At 46.2% G+C, this 20052-nt stretch overlaps 1 protein-coding gene across 1 annotated transcript in view; it reads right to left on the bottom strand.

The window, feature by feature from the left end:
• Positions 1-358: 358 nt before the first annotated feature.
• The window catches only part of atp13a1 (ATPase 13A1), a 95381-nt gene continuing 75687 nt past the window's right edge, over positions 359-20052 (bottom strand). The window contains exons 19-26 of the mRNA XM_078531149.1: positions 18854-18950; positions 12190-12368; positions 10426-10540; positions 6678-6874; positions 4093-4235; positions 2365-2476; positions 1876-2019; positions 359-716 (exon numbers count right to left, since the gene is read on the bottom strand). Of these exons, the coding sequence (XP_078387275.1) occupies positions 606-716; positions 1876-2019; positions 2365-2476; positions 4093-4235; positions 6678-6874; positions 10426-10540; positions 12190-12368; positions 18854-18950 (1098 nt within the window). The 3' untranslated portion in view covers positions 359-605. The remainder of the gene's footprint in view (positions 717-1875; positions 2020-2364; positions 2477-4092; positions 4236-6677; positions 6875-10425; positions 10541-12189; positions 12369-18853; positions 18951-20052) is intronic.

The following is a 20052-nucleotide window of genomic DNA, read 5'->3' as shown; positions in this document are numbered from 1 at the left end:
GAGGCAAGTTTTAAAGGAGTGCCTTAAGGGAGGAGAGGATTCAAAAGCTGAAGGCACGCCCACCAACGGTGGATAAAGGGAGCGGAGGATACACAAAAGCCCAGAGTTGGAGGAACACAGTTAACTTACTGGAGGGTAAAAGAAAACTCTCACACAACACCTCTTGCAAAGCAGAGGCTGGCCAACAGATAGAGTACATGAGGAAAACCTTCACCTTTGTATTAATTAAATCAATGAAAGACATTTGCCTTGGTGGTATGTCCACAAAAAAAAAACCCAGCAGCAGCAATGAAGATTTCACATTCCATAGTATGTAGAGAGATTGGGGACCGAGTGGCTGAATTCACAAACACACTCAAACTGTACATGGATTTATTTTTTTTTCCTCATCCAGATTTTTTTTTTTTTGGGTACGAAAATACCAGTCGATTTTGCTTTTATATCAAAAAACCATCTATGAAAACGGTTGGCGAGTTAAAAGTCCGTCCGCGGGGAGTGGCTTGGTGCCTAGTCCCTCTCGCCCTGAAATCTCTCACCGGTGCACGGGCCAGCTGTGGGCTAGCGCAGTGCGGAGAAAGGACCGGTCAGTTCTGCCAGCTCCGTTATCATGAAGGCACACAGAGTCTGCTGCTCCCCAGCAACGCCTGAAGGATTCGGTCCAGCCCAAGTGCCACCAGGAAGTCAGCCACGAGGACCTCGGCAATCACGATCTTCAGCTGCATCGGAGAAACCAGAATTAATCTTAGCTCATGATGTCCAGTCTGTTGCTCTCATTTCTGTCTCCCAACAGCTCTGTCTTAAAATTTCTATGTTTCTCCAGGTGCTAATTGCCCCTCTAGTCCATTACAGTGGGTATTTTCACAGAATACAGTCAGCCACAGCACAGTGCCTGCAGGCTATTTGACTACAGTGTGCATTGCAATCAAGTTTGATTCGTATTTGGCAAATTTGCAGCAGGGCAGGGACTCACTGACTGGTGTTCATGTTGGGTGATTTACACCCCTCTCTTGCCCACTGGGGTGTGCCACAAACCGAGGACTGCTGGGTCTCGTACAGCACAGATCAAATGCAATTTTAATCTTCCTCGCACCCCTCTGGTGCTGTTTGCCTGAAGTCTGAACTCAGTGACAACATCCTGTGCTTTACAGCTGCTGCAGTCCTTGTGCCACGAAGCATGACTGAAGGGAGCAGTCCAACCGGTGCTGAGCCCAGGCAGGGCTAGAGAGAAAACAAGGATGAGCTAAAAGCAGAAAGGGCAGGAACTGTGCAGCAGGTTAGGAACTTGGGCATGGGACAGAGGGTTATGTGGACCATCTCAATATGCTGGTGCTAAACTGCTACTGAGCCCAACTTCTGTGACCTTACTTTCCTCCCTCTTTCAAATACTGACCCAATTTCCTTTTAAATGATGTTACAGGCTCTAATAGTTCCTTGTGGGGAAACATTCTCTGTTCCAATAACCCTCTGGGATAAACATTCCCCTTTATTTCTCAAGTCATAACGTTCAGTATGAGCCCTCTGGGTCTTGTTATTCATTAACACGCTGCCGACAGTACTGCTAAAAACTCCTTGTGAATCACTCCCCTCCCCCTATGTCCATTTTAGTTCAAACTACCTCTTCTTACAGAGTCTGAAGCGATCCTCTTGGCTTCAACATCACTGCCCGAGTTAAAACCAGCCCCTCTTCAGCCATTTTTATCCCAACTACATGGTCCTTCAGCCAATTTCACCCTCAGAATCGGGGGAAACAGGTTTCCTGCCCCCAGACTCACTCACTCAAGATCAAATGGAGATCCCTCCCCGCCCAATGATACCATGCCCAAGTCCGTCAGATTCAGAGCGAGCTTGAGAGGGTGCTCAAGAGTGTGACCATACCTCTGTTGGGATTTCCACCAGCCCAAACTGTTCGTTGAACTCTGGTGAGGAGCCAGTCAGCAGGCCCAAAATAGCAAGGCCTGAAATCACAATACTCCACAACAGGGGCTTGTTCTCCCGTAGGCTCTCCATGAACGGATGACCCTGAAAACATACACAAGGGCGAGCTTAGAACCAGGCCACATTTCAGAACAGTACCGCATCCCCTCCGAGTCTTTTGTATGGGCTGAAAATTAATTTTCTGGGCAAATAAAATGGGTTTAAAAGAGTGCTCGCTGGCAATTAAACAATCCCACAATCTAATGTAAATCGGGAATTGCATCCGCCTCACTCGCTCCAAGGCAATTATTGGCACCACAGCTAGGTGGCAGTGTAGTGGCCAGCTCCAGCACAACAATCTATGATTAAAGGCCAGCGAGGAATCCACCATCCACCCCAACCCCCCAAGGTCGATCAGCTCCCAATTGGTATGCCAGCAAGTCCCCTTACCTTGTAATTAATGGCGAAAGTGGCCATCTGCATCGACATGGACATGATGTACACAGTGCTGTTCACCAGGCTGGGCTCAAACTCTTTGTACAGATCCACAAACTCGTCTGTGCTGGAAAAGGAAGGAGAGCAGTGAAAACACAGCCTATCCACAACAGCCCAATGTCACGCCCCCAGTCTCCTACAAAGACTCTGTACCTCAGCAGCTCAAAGGTAACTTACTGGCTGCAACATGTGTGTTGGTTCTGTAAGTAATTTATCCGTTGCTATCCTGGCTACAGCCCCTACCGTGCAACTCCGAACAGTGAGCCATTTACTCAGCAACAACAAACTTTGCACCTTCCTCACTGGAAGATGCTAACTCTCACTGGGATACAGGTGGCGGCCACCTTTCTATCAGGGAAGTGAGTGTTGTTGAGCAATCAGACAATGGAAGGCATCACAACTGAACCCAATTCCTAAAATTCACCTGGACAAATGTTAAAGAGGGGTGACTGAATAGGAGCCCCAGCAAACCTTTTCTCCTCTGCAGCTCTAGGTATGTAATGCACACAACATTCCCCTCCCTAGCTCAGACCAGGGCTCTGACCCTGCGTTCTTCAAGAACAAGGCATTCATCAATCAGCCACTGCCAGAATAAATTTTAACCCTTTAAATACATTTTCCTTCCTTGGAGATAGCAGAATCAGTTTTCTTTCCCCTCTCACCGCACAGGGAAGCAAATAAGAGACTGGCAGGCCCCTGGTAACTACCAAATCCTGGCAGGCCAGGGAGCTAGTGAGGGATGCTTGTGCTGGTTGACAAGAAGATATGAACACAAGGACCTAAGAAATAGGAGCAGGAGTGAACCACACAGCCTGTCGAGCCCGCTCTGCCAATCAATACGATCATGGCTGATCTTGGGCTTCAACTCCATTTTCCCGTCCACTCCCCGTATCCCTTGATTCCCTGAGACACCAAAAATCTGTCCATCCCAACCTTAAACGTATTCAACGATGGAGCATCCACAGCTCTTTGGGGTAGAGAATTCCAAAGATTCACAACCCTTTTGAGTGAAGACATTTCTTATCTCAGTCCTAAACGATCGGCTCTTTATCCTGAGACTGTGCCCCCCTGTTTCTGATTCCCGGACCAGCGGAAACAATCTCTCAGCGTCCACACCTGTCAAACCCCTTCAGGATCCTGAATGTTTCAATGAGATCGCCTCTCATTCTTCTAAACTCCAGAGAATATTAAGTCCAATTCACTCAGCCTCTCATCCTAACACAGCCCTCTCACCCCAGGGCCCAATTTAGTGAACCTTCACTGTACTGTCACCACAGAATATGGTTACTGGGCGGCAGTGTTAAAGGGACAGAACACGTCACATCAATTGGATTGTGCTGGTTGCCGAGATCTGACTAGACAACCTGTACTATGCTGCCAAAACTAGAGATTTCCATGAGTCTGGGACTGTCTTAACCCAGATCAGTACATTACAGGGACTACACTCCAAAAGTGCTTCATTACACTTTGGGATACCCTGAGGTTGTGGAAGGTGCTACCTAAATGCAGGCTTTTTTCGATACGGAAAGAGGGGGATTAAATTGCTGTGGCATTGAACACTGGCAAATCCCACACTTGCATTAGCACAAGGAGGAAGAGTGGGAGTACATTTCTGCGAGGGATCTGCATCTTTCCCTGGGCAGAGCCAGGAGATGAGAAGGAAAACAATGAGGAGGGTCTCACCTGGAGGAGGAAAATTCCTGTGCCGCCTTGTACAAGAAAACTAAGCTGGCGAAATGGACAGCAAATTGCAGCAGTACGGTGAGTATAGTGTACAGGTTGAATATGTTTGGCAGCGGACGCACCTTCGATAGGGTCTTCAGTGGCTGTGGAAAGTCAAGAGATTAGGAGGTTTGGTTATCAAAAAACCAACAGGAAGTCCTATTGCCCCACCCCTTTCCTAATGGGTTTGGACCCATAGGGTCCAGGTACCCTCTGTCCAATTATCCAAATGGCCACAAACCCTGTCCGAATTTGGACAGTGAGCAGGAAACAACTGAACCCAACGCTATATTCACTGGGCAAACATCCAAAACTTTTGATCAGGGGTCACTAGCCAATGGCCAGGAGGAAGGAACATCCTCATCAGACCTCCGTCACTGCCCACCATCACCCCGCACCCCCCCCAACAAGACCAGAGGTTAAAGACAGAACTTTCTTGATCGATCTAACAATGTATTGGCTGAGTCACGATAGCCACTGTATATCATACGCTACAGCTGCACAGAATCTCACTTATGGGTCACGGACTGTAGACTATCGCTTGATAAACCTGCAGCGATTAGGAGTCGTTATATCCATCAAGTTTGATGTGGTCATGGCAACTACAAGGAGTGTACTGGCCAGGGTTGCCAGTCAGACTGTGCTGTGTGGGGACATTGGCTCAGTTACGATGCCCTTTTTGGGTTGTCAATCTTTTCTTTTTACTCATTCACAGGATGTGGGCGTCACTGGCTAGGCCAGCATTTGTTGCCCACCCCCAATTTCCCTTGAAAAGGTGGTGGTGAGCCGCCTTCTTGGGCCACTGCAGTCCAAGTGCTGTAGGTACACCCACAGTGCTGTTAGGGAGGGAGTTCCAGGATTTTGACCCAGCGACAGTGAAAGAACAGTGATTTTATCTTTCATGGTATGTGGGCAAGGCCAGCATTTGTTGCCCATCTCTAACTGCCCTTGAACTGAGTGGCTTGCTCAGCCATTTCAGAGGACAGTTAAGAGTCAACTACATTGCTGTGGGTCTGGAGTCCCATGTAGGCCAGACCAGGTAAGGATGGCAGATTTCCTTTCCTTTCCTATAGGACAGTAGTGAACCAGATGGGTTTTTACAGCAATCGATGATAGTTTCATGGTCACCGTTACTGAGACTAGTTTTCAATTCCAAATTTTATTTATCAATTAATTTTAATTCCACCAGCTGCCATGGTGAGATGTGAACCCATTAGCCTGGGTCTCTGGATTACTAGCTCAGTGACATTACCACTACGCCAACGTCTCCCCCAAATATATTAATAGATAAAAGATATAGACCCAAGTCAGGATGGTGTGCATCTTGGAGAGGAACTTGCAGGTGGTGGTGTTCCCATGCGTTTGCTGTCCTTGTCCTTTGTAGTAGAGGCTGTGGGTTTGGAAGGTGCTGTTGAAGGTATTTTGGTGAGTTCCTGCAGTGCATCTTGTAGGTGGTACACACTGCTGCCACTGTGCGTCAGTGGTGGAGGGAGTGCATGTTAAAGGTGGTGGATGGGGTGCCAAGCAAGCGGTCTGCTTTGCCCTGGATGGTGTCGAGCTTCAAGTGTTCTTGGAGCTGCACGCATCCAGCCAACTAGTGTGTGTTCCACCTGTGGGCATTCACTACCTTGACTCACCAAGGCAGGCTGACCAACGTGAGACCCGTGTTCCCCAGGAAGCCTGGGCCCTAGCAGCGGCTACACAGAGGAGAGGAAGAAACTGTTGCAAAAATTAAAAAGGTGAACATTCCCACTACCGTCTTATAGAGAGAGCCTGAGAGAGGAGAAAACCAGAGAGGGGAGGTGGGGCAGGGGATAGAGAGCATAGAGAGCCATATAGGAGAGAAAAACAGATAGGCACACAAACAGGCTGAGGCAAAAATCACAGACACACAAGGAGACAGAAACCCAATGAATGACAAGGTCACTGGGGACCAGGGAGGAAACCACAAATCAGCACTTTGTGACCACAAATCATTGATGAGATACATTTACTATTCCGGAAGAACACAGTTTCACCAGCACCTTCAGTCTGACCTCAAACCTCACCAGCCTCGAACCTGTTGGCGGACTGCCAGCCTCGTTCACCGAGTGCTTCCAGTCCCTACACTCATCCCCACGGATCAGGGAAGCTAACACAACATACTGCTGAGGAACTGAGATCTACTAGTCTGATATACAACACAGCTGAGTGATTTTTGAGGGAGTGGGATTGGATGGTGGATACAAAGTCTGATCTTCCATCAACTAGATCACTGCCGTTTAATCTGCTGATCCTGGGTCAGTTCCGGGCACTGCTGACATCAGGTTATTAGGAGGCAAGCTTTCCTCCATTTGCGTATTTGAACAGAAATGATCCATATTCCCTCTGGCTTTAGCAAAGGGGATTTTACAACAGAATTACTATTGTGGCTGGTACGTGGCTATCACAACTGATCACATTTAAGTTATTCTTCAAAATGTTTAAATAAATCCCAAGTCTACGAGTGACAGCCTATGCAGAATAATGGGTAAAGTACAGATCCACAAATATTAAGTACACGTTACCTTGGATCTAGAGATGAAGAGGAAGCAGCCAGCGAGAAGCAACCCCTGCAGCGTGGCCTGAAAATCACTGAATTTAACTCCCTCCAGGTACAACACGCTCTGGCTGTAGGCAAGGATCAGCGCATTCAGGGCCAGGATCTTAAACATCTGAAGCGTGGTTACCAACGTGCAACGGCCTTGTTTTATCACATAACATACTGCAGAAAGAGAGGGGTGGGGAAGGAAAGAATGCTCGTAAGTCTGAAATACATAGTACAGAACTGGAGTATTGCTGAAAAAAGACACGCTGTCCAAGCTTTTCATCTTGCACTCATCGGGACAGATGCAAGAATACCAAATGCCAAAGTGAGCAACAATTTATACTGCGTGAGAAAAGGGTACTGATTGGTTGACACGTCGACAGATTGGCTGAGGCCCATGGCAATGCCTTAACCAGCCGACTTACCAACCAATCAGTACCCTTTTCTCATGCAGTATAAATTGTTGCTCACTTTGATATTCTTCATCTATCCTGATGAGTGCAAGGCAAAAAGCTTCAACAGCATGTCTCTCTTTTCAGCAAGTCTAATATATCTCCCTGTAAGCTGTGCCTGTAATCCGCACACAAGGTCACATCCTGATTCTCCATGTTCCATGGCAGGGAACGGCTGATTGATAATCACAGGGACAAAGAAAATCGGTAGATCTCAAACTGGCTGTGGAGGAGGCATGGGAACAAGCTTCAGTAGCTTTATCAGCCCGCTTCAAAGCCCTGGATTATAGACTCTCTCCCCTTACTCCTGACGCAAGGACACATACTTGGGAGCACTGCTGCTAGACTGCTATCAACTGTTCTTCAACCATGAATCTAGATGTTGCATCTTGGCGTTATGATAGGCATTGAAGCTTGACATCCAATCCTGTAACTAACCAACCTACAGACTTCTGGCATCATTAACTAGTTAATTAACTACAGCATCAGCGGTATTTTGCTCTTGTATCAACAGTGGGAAGCCTGGCTGATTTTTTTCTCCCCCCTTGCCTAACCCAGAGACACGGACTAAATGTGTTTGTGTGTTTCCCCCACAGGGATTGGCTACCTCAGCAACAAATCAGGGACCAAATCAAAATCATCGTGGCTCAATACAATGTTCAGGAACTAGATAGAGAATACAGGCATTTTATCTCGTCTTTCAAACATCAAATATTAATTTAATTACTAGGAGCTGAACTAGACCATATCTTGGAGATTCATAGAAATGTAAAGCCCAGGAGGGAGCCATTCAGCCCATCATGCCTGTGCCAGCTCTTTGAAGGAACTATTCATTTTGTCCAGTTCTTTGCACCACTCTTTCCACCAGCACCCACCCCCCCCACCCCGAGTCCTGCAAATTTGTCTTTCACATTTGTATATCCAATTCCTTTTTGAAAGCTGCCATTGAATCTGCTTCCACCGCCTTGTCAGGCAGTGCATTCCAGATCTTAAACCCATGTCCTCTGGCCACTGACCTTCCTGCCCACAGGAACAGCTTCTCCCTATCTACTCTATCAAAACCCTCCTTAATTTTGACCACCTCTTAAACCTTCCTTAACCTTCTCTGCTCTGTGGAGAAGGATCCCAGCATTTCTAGTCTCTCTACATAATTGAATGTCCTGATCCCTGGTTCTGAAGAAGTGTCAGATTTGACTCAAAACATTAACTCTGTTTCCACAGGTACTGCCAGACCTGCTGAGTTTTTCCAGCACTTTGTTTTTATTCCTGATTTCATTCTGACCAAATCCTCTGCACCCTCTCCCTTTCGCTTCCTGGCTAAAGCGTGGTGCCCGGAATTAGACACAATACTCCAGCTAAGGCTTAACCAGTGTTTTTTTTAAAAAAGGTTTAGCATAGCTTCCTTGCTTTTGTACTCTGTGCCTATTCATAAAGCCCGGGATGCCAATGCCTTTTTAAAAAGAATTCTCAACTTTCCAAAGATTTGTGTACATACACCATCGGGTCTTTCTGTCCATGCACCCCACCTTTACTATTGTACCATTTAGTTCATGCTACTTGTCCTCGTTCTTCCAAACTGTATTACTTCATATTTCTGTGCATTGAACTTGCGGCTACCCATTTGGCCAGCCAGTCAGATTGATGGCAGAAGTTCCAACACAACATGGTATTTTATTTTATTCCTTGTGCTCTGAATCGTACATTACTTGCAATCAAGACAGAAGCGCTCTGGTTAAGTCACAACTATAGTTTTGCATCCAATTCTAGTCATCGCACTTTAGGGAGGATGCGAAGGTCTCGAGATGGTGCAGGGGAGATTTACTAAAATGGTTCCGGGGCTGAGGGAATTTAGCTACAAATTTAGGTTGATCTCCTTGGAGCAAAAGAAGTTGAGGGGAAATCTGATAGAGATGGACAAGATTATGATGGGTTTAGATAAGGTAGGCAGCTTTTCAGCTGTTCCCATTAACTGATGGTACAAGGAGTAGGGAGACACAGGTTTAAGGTTTCAGGTAAGAGATGTAGGGGGAATGTGAGGAAGAACTTTTTTTACCCAGTGAGTGGTAACAACCTGGAACTCGCTGTCTACGAGTGTGGTGGAAGCGGAGATGATCAATGATTTCAAAAGGAAATCGGATGGATACTTGAAGGAAATAAACTTGCAGAGCTACAGGGATACTGTGTGGGAATGGGACTGATTGGACTCGATGGGCCGAAAAGTCTCCTTCAGGGCGGTAATGGCTATGTATTAAATTCCCCTGCTCCAAAGCCTTCATCAATACTATGCCAAGTAAGTTTCTTAGATCTAGCAGTGATGTGAAGAGATCCACTCTCCAGCTTTTGCTCTTCAGAGTCGTACTGTCAATATTCACCCCCAGCATTGTTCCCAATGAGCTCTACCATCCTGCTCCATCTCACAGGGCCAGTGGAAAACTTTAGAACTGGGGGAAATAGCCCTTAACCACCACCCACCCTACCAACCCTGATGGACAGTGAAAGTCCTGCAGACATTATGCAGCTTAATTTTCAAAGAGATTAAGTGCCGTACAAAAGGCTGCTAAGCAAGGCTTTGTCTTGTGGGATGGGTAGGAAGACTTCAGGTTGGATGGAGGATTGTATTCACATTGGCAGTGAGTGGTTACTAGCAATGGGATCCAATTGCTAGTGGAGTTCAACAAGAATCAGTGTTAGAGCCATTACTCTTCAACACCTTTGCTAATGTACCTGGATAAAGGTGGAAGGAGAAAGGTCCATATGCTTGCTGATGACACCAAGTTATATACAGGAATTAAGGTCTTAGATGAAACTATTGTCTGGAAGCGGATTTAAAAGTCTTGGGAGAATGGTAGCTGTCTCTCAATGTTGAGCAGTGCGGTGTGTGGAGCTGGGGGAATCCAATCATATACAACACCTATTGCAGGTCACTGCTCAATGCTTCTGAGACAGAAGGATCTGGGGGTCATAGTTGATGAAACATTAACATTTTGCCACTCGCATCATGAGGCTGTGGCGAAAGTCAAAAAGATGCACAGCCAGAGCAAACAAACTAGTTTACCCAAGTTGGCTGCATCTAGAACACGAGTCCCAGGTCTTGGGCTCCTAAAGGAAACCTGCTCACTCCACAACGGAATGATGCATAACACAGGGACACTGAGCGAGAAAAAACGACATTTAATTGAGGCAAAGAAAATCTGTATAAGAAGCACAAACCACAGCATGTGCTGTATATATGTTAAGGAATACCAGGGAGAGGGAGGGTTACATACAAATACTCACTGCACATGATGGATGATAGCTTGGAAGTAAATGGTGCTGCGATGCTGGCATCTCCCAGTTTTATTACAGGCATCTGGTCCTCCTCTAGGTCCTTCAGCACCTGGTTAAGACGCTCCTGTAGGGAAAGAACACATGGTGGGTGGAGAGATGATTCAGAGCAAACACAGGGCTGCTAATATCACTAACCCTTAGAGTAATGTAAGTGGGTTAACCCCAGGGCAGGAACTACAGCCAACAAGACACAGCCTGCAACTACACACTTGTTAACTCAAAACATTCCAAACGCTGCCTCTTGGCTTAGAATACCTACAGGACGTGGGACAAATTATGCAAGAAAATCATTCGAAGCACTGAATTAAGTCATACTGATAAAATCAAACTGGTTGAGCTCTGAACTCCATGTGCAGCCCATTACCGAGGCCACTTTATGACACTCCCCACCTCACCCATCAACCTCCACTGAAACCCTCATCCACACCGTCAACACCCACAGGCTTTACAGTGGCCCATCTTTTTGCCATCTCCAGCTCTGCTCCTTCCCTCTCTTATTAATTGCCTGTGTATTGGCTCCCCATGCAGAATCCTTGGCCTTGCTCCACCTTCCATCTGCAGCCTCCTTCAACCTTACACCCCAGGCCGCACCCTTCACTCTGTGATCTGTGCACCTCCTATTCTACTCTTGTTGCCACAGCCTCTGGCCCTCACTCCCCGAATATTGCCTTTGTGTGTTATATCAGCTACTAGGAAATCCAACTGCTGACTGGCTGTTTATTTTATGGAGATCCCAGGGAACAAAAATCTGGCTGCGATGTTAATGAATAATTGAGGCCCACATGTGAGTGTGCCTAGGGGGGGCAACATAAAATCCCATATTATTCCTCAATTGCTGGATAGAAGTGGAGTGCTTTTGCAGCTTGATCCAAGCGTGCTCAGTGTATGAGAGCCTAAGTTCTGTGTTTACAGCTGTGCGGAGCATCCCGTGGCATTCAGACCCCCAGGGGCGAGCTCATTAGCTCTGATCCTCCACCTTCCCAGCTCCTGCTGCATCACCGAGCAGCGGCCAAACCCTGCTCGACAGGGAGGAAAACCCGAGGGAGCTGCCACCCCAGGGCCGCTTCTGCGCAACACACAACAGCTGCTTTCTGAACAGCGTCGGCACCCGCCTTGCAAGCCGTGGTAACCAGGCCATAGCGTGGACAACCATTTATGGGTTAAGGGTACGATATACCCCTTTACCACTACCACCACCACTCCCCCCCACCCCCCCAAAGACACTGGCATGGCAGGCACTGATGACACCCTCATCTACCACACTTAAGCAGCCATGAAACAATAGACAGTGGGTATTCAACTGCAGAGGCATCACACTTGAGCCCGATCCTGTTCTCACCTGACACCTACTTTCTGCTGGGGGGGTGGCTGCAGGGGTTGCATGTGGTGGAGAGGGGCAACAACACAGAGGTATCAGGTATAGGGACCCTTGCTGATTTTTTTTTTCTCTCTCCCCTTTAATGATGAACAACTGTAGTGCACCAGCTTGGACTAGTTGACTTAAGCCTGAAACACAGATTGGGAACTGGACCTGTGCCTCACAGTAACTTACCCTGTGCAACCACTGGGAGAAAACAAACTTTAGATCATTTTTAATAGATATATTTGGTTTTTGAGTAAAATAACTTTAAAGATAATACACTTTCATATCAGGAAGTTAAGATACGATGACGACTCCAGGCTAACCATTCCAGATAATCCAGTATTACCCACCCTTTGTACAGCGAGCTGTTCCTCTCGCTGCGACATTAACCGGTGCCTTGCCGCCCGAGAGGTTGGTTTCATGTTGCTGCCCATGTTGGAAGTGTGAGATTTCCCGTCGTTTATCCCATCTTTTGGCTTCCTCTTCTTGTCCGGAATCCGCTCGGGAGCATTAGCCAGCAAAGCCACTCCTGAAACGACAGGACACTCGCTAAAATGCTGAACCGCGAGAAGCACTGATGGCGCGGCTCGAGGCTGCCTCGGGCAGACAGGAAATTCCCAAAAGCAGCGCCAGCTGTAGCACTCCGTCTCACTGACCACAATATCCCAGGGTGGATTGCTGGTCCCTTTGTGATAGCAAGTTCCACATTCTAACCAACCTTTGGGTAAAGAAGCTTCTCCTGAATTCCTCACAGGGTTTATTGGCGACCATCTTACATTTATGGCTCCAAGTTTTTGTCTCTCCCACAAGTGGAAATGTCTTCCCTATATCTACCCTATCAAACCCCTTCATAATTTAAATAGCCAATATGAGGTCACCCCTCAGCTTTATCTTTTTTAAAGAGCCCCATCTTAATCAGCCTTTCCCGATTAAATATAACCTCTCAGTTCCAAAATCAATTCAGTAAAATACCACACTGGAAGAAATAGTGAAGACACTTTTACTCAATGAAAGGCGCTGGAACAAATATCTGGAAGTGATAGCACGCACAGTGGTGAGCATATTAAGTTATTGCACAACACGAGCCCATAAGACTAAGGGTTTACAAATCTGCAGCCGTCATACTGAAAGCAAAGTTCATTAAGATATAAGGGAGGTGTCCAAACTTTGGAATTGGGGTAGAAAGGTCCACAGGGCTAATCAAATAATGTCACATTAATGAAATGTGAGGAAAGGATTGGAGAAATTGAACTCTTCACCCTTCAAATATGAAAATGAAAGGAAGCCTCAGGGACGCCTCTGCACTATTTCAAGTTAACTCATGACTACAGACAAAGGGACTCAAGTAGAAACTGAGAAACAGCAAGGTGTTAAGGAAGCCTTTCAGACAGACTGTGATCACTAACTGGGATGGGGCAGGAGAGGCAAAAACTCAGAATCTGGGGTTAGAAGATATGAGGGTGAGAATTGTAGGTCATCTATGGAGGGAAGGGTGTCTTCCATCTGACTATCTTTGCGAAACAAAAAGTTTGTGATCAGAGAGAGTCTGAGGGGAAAGTGCCAGAGACCTACAGATAATAGCAACGGCGGAGAGTCAGTGGGAGTCAGAGAGCACACTGTTGAGTGATATCACAGGACAAGAGGTAGGTGGTCGGATGTATAGAGAGCCCGGTGGCATGGAGGAGTCTAGGGGCAGAGCAGCAGAGCAGAGAGAGTACAAGCACCAGGGAGTGACGTTTAAAAGAAACTAAAAAAAAAGTGTCATCTGCATGAGGGAAGATTACGATTGGTTAGTTTCTTTTGTTTAGTTAAGTCTTTCATTTGTGTGTTCTGTTTAGTTGGTCTAATAAATAGAAACATGGCAGGGCAGCTCAGTCAGGTGCAGTGCACATCTGGTTCAATGTGGGAACTTCAGGATGCTTCTAGTGCACTGTACAACCAAATGTGCAGGAAGCATTATCAGCTGGGGCAGTTTGAGCTCCGGGTTTGGGAGCTCGAGCACCAGCTTGAGTCTATTAGGTTTATCCGCGAGGCTGAGAGCTACATGGATAGCACATTTTTCTTTTATTTTAAAATTTCTTTCACAGGATGTGCGCATCGCTTGCTAGGCCAGTATTTATTGCCCATCCCCAATTGCCCTTGAGAAGATCGTGGTGAGCCCCATAGGTTAAGGGTTTGCAGGCAGAGATAGAATGGGTGACTGCTAGGCAGTCAAGGAGCAGCAGGCAGGTAGTCCAGAGGTCCCAAGTGCATCTCACTCTCCGATTAGTATTCAGTTCTAAATGCAGGCAGGAGTGATGGTTCATCTGGGGCATGCAATCAGAGCCAAGTCCACAGCACCACGGCTGGCTCAGCTGGACAAGGGGGTTGGAAGAAGATTGGGAAAGCAATAGTGAATGGGGATTCTATAGTTAGGGGAACAGTCAGGCGTTTTTGTGTGAATTCACAATGGTATAGTAACTACCGGGTACCGAGGATGTCAGTGAACGGCTGCAAAGCACTAAAAGGATATGGGTAAACAGCCAGAGATCATGTTGCATATTAGCACCGGCAACATGGATAGGAATATGGATGAGGCCCTGCAGCAGGTTTTAGGGAGCTAGGAAGGAAACTAGCAAGTAGGACCCAAAAGATAGTAATTTCCAGATTACTTCTGGTGCCACGCGCTAGTGAGTATAGAGCAGATGATTGATGAATGCCCGGCTGGAGAAATGGTGCAAGAGTGAGGGCTTTTGATTGCTGGGACATTGGGACCAGTTTTCAGAGAGTTGGGACCTGTAGAGGCCAAACGAGTTGCACTTAAAGCTGGCACCAATATCCTCGCAGGGCAGTTTGGCAGTGATATGAGGATGGTTTAAACTAGAATAAACAAGGTGTAGGAAGGATTGAGCAGATAGCACTGCAGTAAGAAATAATAAGGTGGTGTCAGACTAGGAGGCGATGCAGTAAAGTTTAAATTAGGTTTACAGCACATGTATGTAAATGCACAAAGCATAATAAATAAGGTCAGTGAGCTGCAGGTGCAAGTAGCCACTTACGTATATGTTATTTCTATGCTTATGGAATAAAGAGGGGCAGGAGCGGGTGCTAAATATTCCTGGATACAAAGTGTTCAGGAAAGCTAGGGAAGGGCGACAGTATTGATCAAGGAGAATATTACACTGGTGGAGGGACAGGATGTCCTGGAGGGGTCAGCTCACAATCTATTTGGTTACAGTTAAGAAACAATAAAGGTACCATTACATTGCTGGGCGTAGTCTATAGGCCACCAACCACTGGAAAGATATGGAAGAGCACATCTGCAGGGAAATTAGTGTAGTTACAATGGGGACTTCAATTATCCCAATATAAACTGGGATAGAAATAGCGTAAATGACAGAGGGGGAAGAGTTTCTTAAGTGTCTTCAGGAGAAATTTCTTGATCAATAGGATTCTGGCCCAATGAGGAAAGAGGCATTGCTGGATCTGGTTCTGGGGAATGAAGATGTGTACTAAATGGATGAAGTGTCAGTCAAGAGAACAATGATCAAAGGTTAGCTATGGAAAGCAACAAGGAGCAATCCTGAGTCAAAATACTAAAGTGGAGGAAGGCCAATTTCATTGGTGGGGGGGAAACAACCCAAGTCTATCCAACCTCTCTTCATAACTTAAATGTTTCATCCCAGGCAACATCCTGGTGAATCTCCTCTGCACCCCCTCCAGTGCAATCACATCCTTCCTATAATGTGGTGACCAGAACTGCACGCAGTACTCCAGCTGTGGCCTCACCAAGGTTCTATACAACTCCAACATGACCTCCCTACTTTTGTAATCTATGCCTCGATTGATAAAGGCAAGTGTCCCAGATGCCTTTTTCACCAGCCCACTAACATGCCCCTCCGCCTTCAGAGATCTATGGACACACACGCCAAGGTCCCTTTGTTCCTCAGAACTTCCTAGTGTCATGCCGTTCATTGAATACTTGTCAAATTACTCCTTCCAAAGTGTATCACCTCACACTTTTCAGGGTTAAATTCCATCTGTCACTTATCTGCCCATTTGACCATCCCGTCTATATCTTCCTGTAGCCCAAGGCACTCAACCTCACTGTTAACCACCTGGCCAATCTTTGTGTCATCCGCAAACTTACTAATCCTACCCCCCCCGCCACATAGTCATCTATGTCGTTTATATAAATGACAAATAATAGGGGACCCAGCACAGATCCCTGTGGTACGCCACTGGACACTGGCTTCCAGTCACTAAAGCATCCTTCTGTCATCACCCTCTGCCTCCTACAACTAAGCCAATTTTGAATCCACCTTATCAAATTACCCTGTATCCCATGTGCATTTGCCGCCTTTATGTCTCCCATGTGGGACCTTGTCAAAGGCTTTGCTGAAATCCATATAAACTACATCAATTGCACTACCTTCATCTACATACCTGGTCACTTCCTCAAAAAATTCAAATTTGTTAGGCATGACCTCCATCTGACAAAGCCATGCTGACTATCCCTGATCAAACCTTGCCTCTCCAAGTGGAGATAGATACTCTCCTTCAGGAATTTCTCCAATAGTTTCCCTACCACTGATGTGAGACTCACTGGCCTGTAGTTGCCTGGCTTCTCTCTACAACCCTTCTTAAATAGCAGAACCACATTAGCTGTTCTCCAGTCCTCTGGCACCTCCCCCGTGGCCAGAGAGGAATTAAAAATTTGGGTCAGAGCCCCTGTGATCTCCTCCCTTGCCTCCCTCAGCAGTCTGGGACACAAATCATCTGGACCTGGAGATTTGTCCACTTTTAAGCCTGCCAACACCTCCAATACCTTGTCACTCCCTATATCAATTTGCTTAAGAACCTCGCAGTCTTTCTCCCCGAATTCGATACCTTCATCCTCATTTTCTTGGGTGAAGACGGATGTGAAGTATTAATTCAACACTCTAACGATGTCCTCTGGCTCCACCCATAGATTGCCCCTTTGGTCCCTTATGGGCCCTACTCTTTCTCTGGTTATCCTCTTCCCATTGATATACTTATAGAATATCTTGGGATTTTCCCTACTTTTACCAGCCAGAGCTTTCTCATATCCCCTCTTTGCTCTCCTAATTGCTTTTTTAAGCTCCACCCTGCACTGTCTGTACTCCAATTAATGCCTCTGCTGATTTGCTTCCCTTGTACCTGCTAAAAGCCTCTCTTTTCCTTCTCATCGTAACCTGAATATCTCTGGTCATCCATGGTTCTCTGGGCTTGTTACTCCTTCCTATCACCCTAGAGGGAACACGTTGAGCCGATACCCTCCTCATTTCCTTTTTGAACACCCCCTACTGTTCCTCTGTAGATTTCCCCACAAGTAACTGTTCCCAGTCTACTTTGGCCAGATCCTGCCTTATTTTACTAAAATCCACTCTCCCCAAGTCCAAAACATTTTTTTGCAACTTGTCTATTTCTTTGTCCAGAACAAACTTAAACTGTACCATGTTGTGGTCGCTATCGCTAAAATGCTCGCCCACCACCACCTCAGCCACCTGTCCAGCTTCATTCCCCAGAATTAGGTCCAGCAATGCACCATCCCTTGTTGGACCCTCTACATATTGACCTAAAAAGTTCTCCTGTACACATTTCAAGAAATCCACTTCATCCAAGCCCTTAACACTATGTCTATCCCAATTAATGTTGGGAAAGTTGAAATCACCTAATATAATTACCCTATTGTTATTGTTTTTACACACATCTGCGAATTGTGCCCATATTTGCTCCTCAATTTCCCGCTGACTATCTGGGGGTCTATAATAAACACCTAATAATGTGGTTGCCCCTTTTTTATTCCTAAGCTCTACCCACAATGGAGGAGACAGTTCAGGTACATTCCCACAAGGGGTAAATGTAGGACAAACAAAGCCAGAACTCCCCAGATGGCGAGAGAGATAGAGAAAAAGGTGAAGCAGAAAAACGGAGGTGTATTACAGGTGTCAGGTTGATAATACAAGTGAGAACCAGGCTGAATATAGAAAGCACAAAGGGGAAGTGAAAACAGAAACCAGAGAGGCAAAGAGAGAGTATGAGACAAGACTGACAGCTCACATAAAAGGGAACCCAGAAGTCTTTTATAGGCATATAAATAGTAAAAGAGTAGGGCCGATTAGGAACTAAATTGGGACAGACGCATGGAGACAGAGAAATTGGCAGAGATACTAAATGAGTACTTTACATCTGTCTTTACCAAGGAAGATGATGCTGACAAAGTCATAGTGAAAGAGGAGACAGTGAGATGCGGATGGGCGACAAACTAATAAAGAGGTACTACAGAGGCTGGTTGTATTTAAAGTTGATGAGTCACCAGGACTGGAACAGATACACCCAAAATCTTGAGGGAAGTAAGAGTATAAATTGCAGAGGTAATCGCCAATCCTCTTTAGATACAGGGGTGGTGCCAGAGAACTGGATAATTGCAAATGTTATATCCTTGTTCAAAAAAGACAGAGAAGCTGTCTGGCAGATGGGTCGAGAGCCAGAGAATACTGATTTAAGGTGACGGGCAAAAGAGCCATTGGCCACATGAAGAAAAACTTTTTATGCAGCGTGTGGTTAGGGTTTGGGATGCACTGACTGTGACAGGGGCATATAGAAATCGGGGCTGTCAAACAGGGGCTGGATAAGCACCTGAAGAGAAAATTTGCAGGGCTACAAAGAAGGCAGGGAAATAGGATCAGGCGAGTTGCTCTTTCAGAGAGCTGGCAATGGACACACACAATGGGTCAAATAGCCTCCTTATGTGCTGTAACCATTCTATGATTATAGTTTGGATTTAAAAAGTAAATCAAATCCAAGCACAGCATGAGGGTAATGGCAAGGACATGCGTGGAATTTCATTTTATAATTTTGTTCAGCTTTTAATTCATAGCTTTGCAATTCAACTTCAGTGCAGGGTTAAATACTTAAACCAGACATCTCAGTGATGCTTGAATCTGACAGTCAGCGCTTCTGCAGTCAGTATCTTGCTCTGTACCATGCATTCAGGCCTTTAATGCTTACCAACATCAGCATGTTTTAAGGCCCCAACATCATTGGTCCCATCACCACACATCAATGTGGTGTAACCGAGGCTCTTGAAACTGGTGATTACAAACTCCTGTAAACAGAGGATGGCAGCATTCAGTCACAACACAGCTGCACAGCAAAAAGACATCTGACCAATACTTGGGACAAATATAGCAGCATAAAGGGGAGCCATGGGGAAATGTTTCCACACAATGGATTATTAAAATAGGGAATCCATCTCCACAAGTTACAATTGAAGCTAAGTTAATCACTGCATTTAAGGTGCAACTAAGTGAACAAAAATATTCAAAAGGGCGGGAGTAGAGGATTAGGAGGAATGTACTATGATGTAAAGCCCTATGAGTTGAATGCCTTCAATTCACTGCTGAAAATTCTAAGTTTCTAATTATGTCTAACCCTGGGGAGGATGATTGCTCTGAACAGTAGGATGAAGGCACCATCCTGACTTTTTAAAATAAAAATTCATTTACAGGATGTGGGCATCACTGACTGGGCCAGCATTTATTGCCCATCCTGAGTTGCCCTTGAGAAGGTGGTGATGAGCTGCCTTCTTGAACCGCTGCAATCCATGTGGTGTAGGTACACCCACAGTGCTGTTAGGGAGGGAGTTCCAGGATTTTGACCCAGTGACAGTGAAGGAACGGCGATATATTTCCAAGTCAGGATGGTGAGTGGCTCGGAGGGGAACTTCCAGGCGGTGGTGTTCCCATACATCTGCAGCCCTTATCCTTCCGGATGCCAGCGGTCATGGGTTTGGAAGGTGCTGCCTAAGGAGCCTTGTTGAGGTTCTGCACCGCATCTTGTAGATGGTACACACTGCTGCTACTGTTTATCAGTGGTGGAGGGAGTGAACGTTTGTGGATGGGGTGCCAATCAAGCGGGCTGCTTTGTCCTGGATGGTGACAAGCTTCTTGAGTGTTGTTGGAGTTGCACTCACCCAGGCAAGTGGAGAATATTCCATCACACTCCTGACTTGCGCCTTGTAGATGGTGGACAGGCTTTGGGGAGTCAGGAGGTGAGTTACTCACAGCCAGATTCCTCGCCTCTGACCTGCTTTTGTAGCCACAATATTTATATGGCTAGTCCAGTTCAGTTTCTAGTCAATGGTAATGCCCAGCATGTTGATAGTGGGGGATTCAGTGATGGCAATGCCATTGAATGTCAAAGGGAGA

Source organism: Cetorhinus maximus, chromosome 28 (assembly GCF_964194155.1).
Source record: "Cetorhinus maximus chromosome 28, sCetMax3.hap1.1, whole genome shotgun sequence".
Taxonomy (NCBI): domain Eukaryota; kingdom Metazoa; phylum Chordata; class Chondrichthyes; order Lamniformes; family Cetorhinidae; genus Cetorhinus; species Cetorhinus maximus.
This window is presented reverse-complemented; position numbering and strand designations above follow the sequence as displayed.